Genomic DNA, 1,786 nt, shown 5'->3' on the forward strand with positions numbered 1-1,786 from the left:
TCTGAAGTAGGACGTCGTCGTCTATCGAAATCTCAGTGCTAGCAGTGCCAGCGCTTTGAACGCTAGTTGTCATGGTTTGTGTTGCACTCGTGTTCGCTGAAGGCTCCCAGGTTGGATCGCACATGGATGTTGCGTGTCTCCCCGCGCAGGAGGTGCAAGACAATTTCCTGTGGCAGTCCTTTGACATATGCCCTCTTAGGGTGCAACGGAAACACCGCATCTCTCCTGAGAGTTTCTTCTTCTTCTCCATTAGAGAGATGTTACTGGAGCAGTTTTCCGTGCTGTGTCCGGTAGTTTTGCAAAAAAAGGCACTCCTTCTTGTTATCTTGAGCTTTGGCATGGAGAACCGCAGAAGTCGGGAGATGAGCTCGTTGATATAGTTGCTCTCGATTTTTTCTTGGTGGACGATCATCTCTGACACCAGATCTTTCTCTACTCTCGATCTCGATTAGCAGATATTCGAGCAACTGCTGCAAATCTCCCTCCGCCCTTCTGCTGTTCAGTTGAACGTCCTCAGTTCGAGGTGTTGGTCTGGCGGACAGCTCAGCAGGTCTGGAAGTACCTGAGATTGACCCCAGTTCTTCTGCGTGTAATGTGGGTGGAGATGAATGTGCAGCCACGTCTCCCTCATACGGATGGACGGTCTTCCTTTCAGAATGGCCAGCACGTCGGTAGAAATCCACCACTATTTCAGATGGAAGAGCCTTGAGGACAATGTCCATCAGCATGGTCGAGTAGCTGTCTGAGCTGACACCAAGTCCATGAAGACCGCGGATGTGGGTTTGCACCTGATCGTAAAGTCTCCTTAAACCCTTGGTGTCGTTTGAGTAGGTGACACTTGGAAACGTCCGAAGCTTTGTAAGGTGGTCTTGCTGGATTCGCCTGTAGTCTCCAAACTGTCTAGTTAAGATTTCAATTGCGTCGTTGTAGCACGCATCCGTCACTTGGAGACCATCGAATGATGCCTTGGCGGGTCCACTAACCAGCGTCCTTAAGTATTGAAACTTCTCGCCGCTTGACAGCTCTCCGTTTTCGTGAATGGCACGCTTGAATTGTTGCCAAAATGGCTGCCACCCAGCAAGCTCGCCCTTAAAGGATTGCAGCTGCAACTTCGGTAGTTTAATACCGCTCCGTCTTCGTTCTTCGCTTCGCGAGGCAATTGCCGATGTTGATGGTCGCGCTGGTTCACCAGAACGTAGTTGCACTGCTCGACTTTGAAGCATGCTCAAGGTTTGGGTCGTTTCTTCCTCGTACTCAATTACCGACTGGTATTCGTTCTCGAGATCTCCATCAGCAATGAAGGGCTCGAGCTCGGTGTTCAGCTTCTTGAGTTCTTCATAATTTACCTCAAGCTTTCTTGCTATGGCCTCGATTTGAATTACATCCGCAGCGTTGAGAATTGCGGTGGCCTTTCTGACAATTCGGGTACTTTGTGCTCTGCGAGCAGTCCTTTTCGTTCGCACCCTTTCCATGTTTGAATAAATCGAGAGGTTGGTAAGCTTCGGGTAATGGGTTGCTTACTTGTTTCGATGTCGATCCAAATTTCGTTCGAGGTTAGTCCATGGCGTTCACTCGTTTGCTGCTCAGCAACTGACTTCGTTTCGCTGAGGGTCGTTCCTGGCTTTAAGTCCCGGGTTTCGGCACCACTCAGTTGTTGCAGTAATTGAACGTCAAAGACTTACGGTATGAAAACTAAATGAATTTACTATTTACATGACGAAGTTAATCTACGGGTGTCGGTCATCGCAGTCGTTCCGTACATCTTCCTCGATCTGTCTCCCGCCCA

At 49.3% G+C, this 1,786-nt stretch overlaps 1 protein-coding gene across 1 annotated transcript; it reads right to left on the bottom strand.

The window, feature by feature from the left end:
• Nucleotides 1-260: 260 nt before the first annotated feature.
• On the bottom strand, nucleotides 261-1,472 carry LOC121835508. Its single transcript, XM_042289763.1, has one exon. The coding sequence runs from the start codon at nucleotides 1,470-1,472 to the stop codon at nucleotides 261-263; it is 1,212 nt and encodes a 403-aa protein (XP_042145697.1).
• Nucleotides 1,473-1,786: the final 314 nt, after the last annotated feature.

Source organism: Ixodes scapularis, unplaced genomic scaffold (genome assembly GCF_016920785.2).
Source record: "Ixodes scapularis isolate PalLabHiFi unplaced genomic scaffold, ASM1692078v2 PGA_scaffold13__105_contigs__length_92229423, whole genome shotgun sequence".
In the NCBI taxonomy this organism is placed as follows: domain Eukaryota; kingdom Metazoa; phylum Arthropoda; class Arachnida; order Ixodida; family Ixodidae; genus Ixodes; species Ixodes scapularis.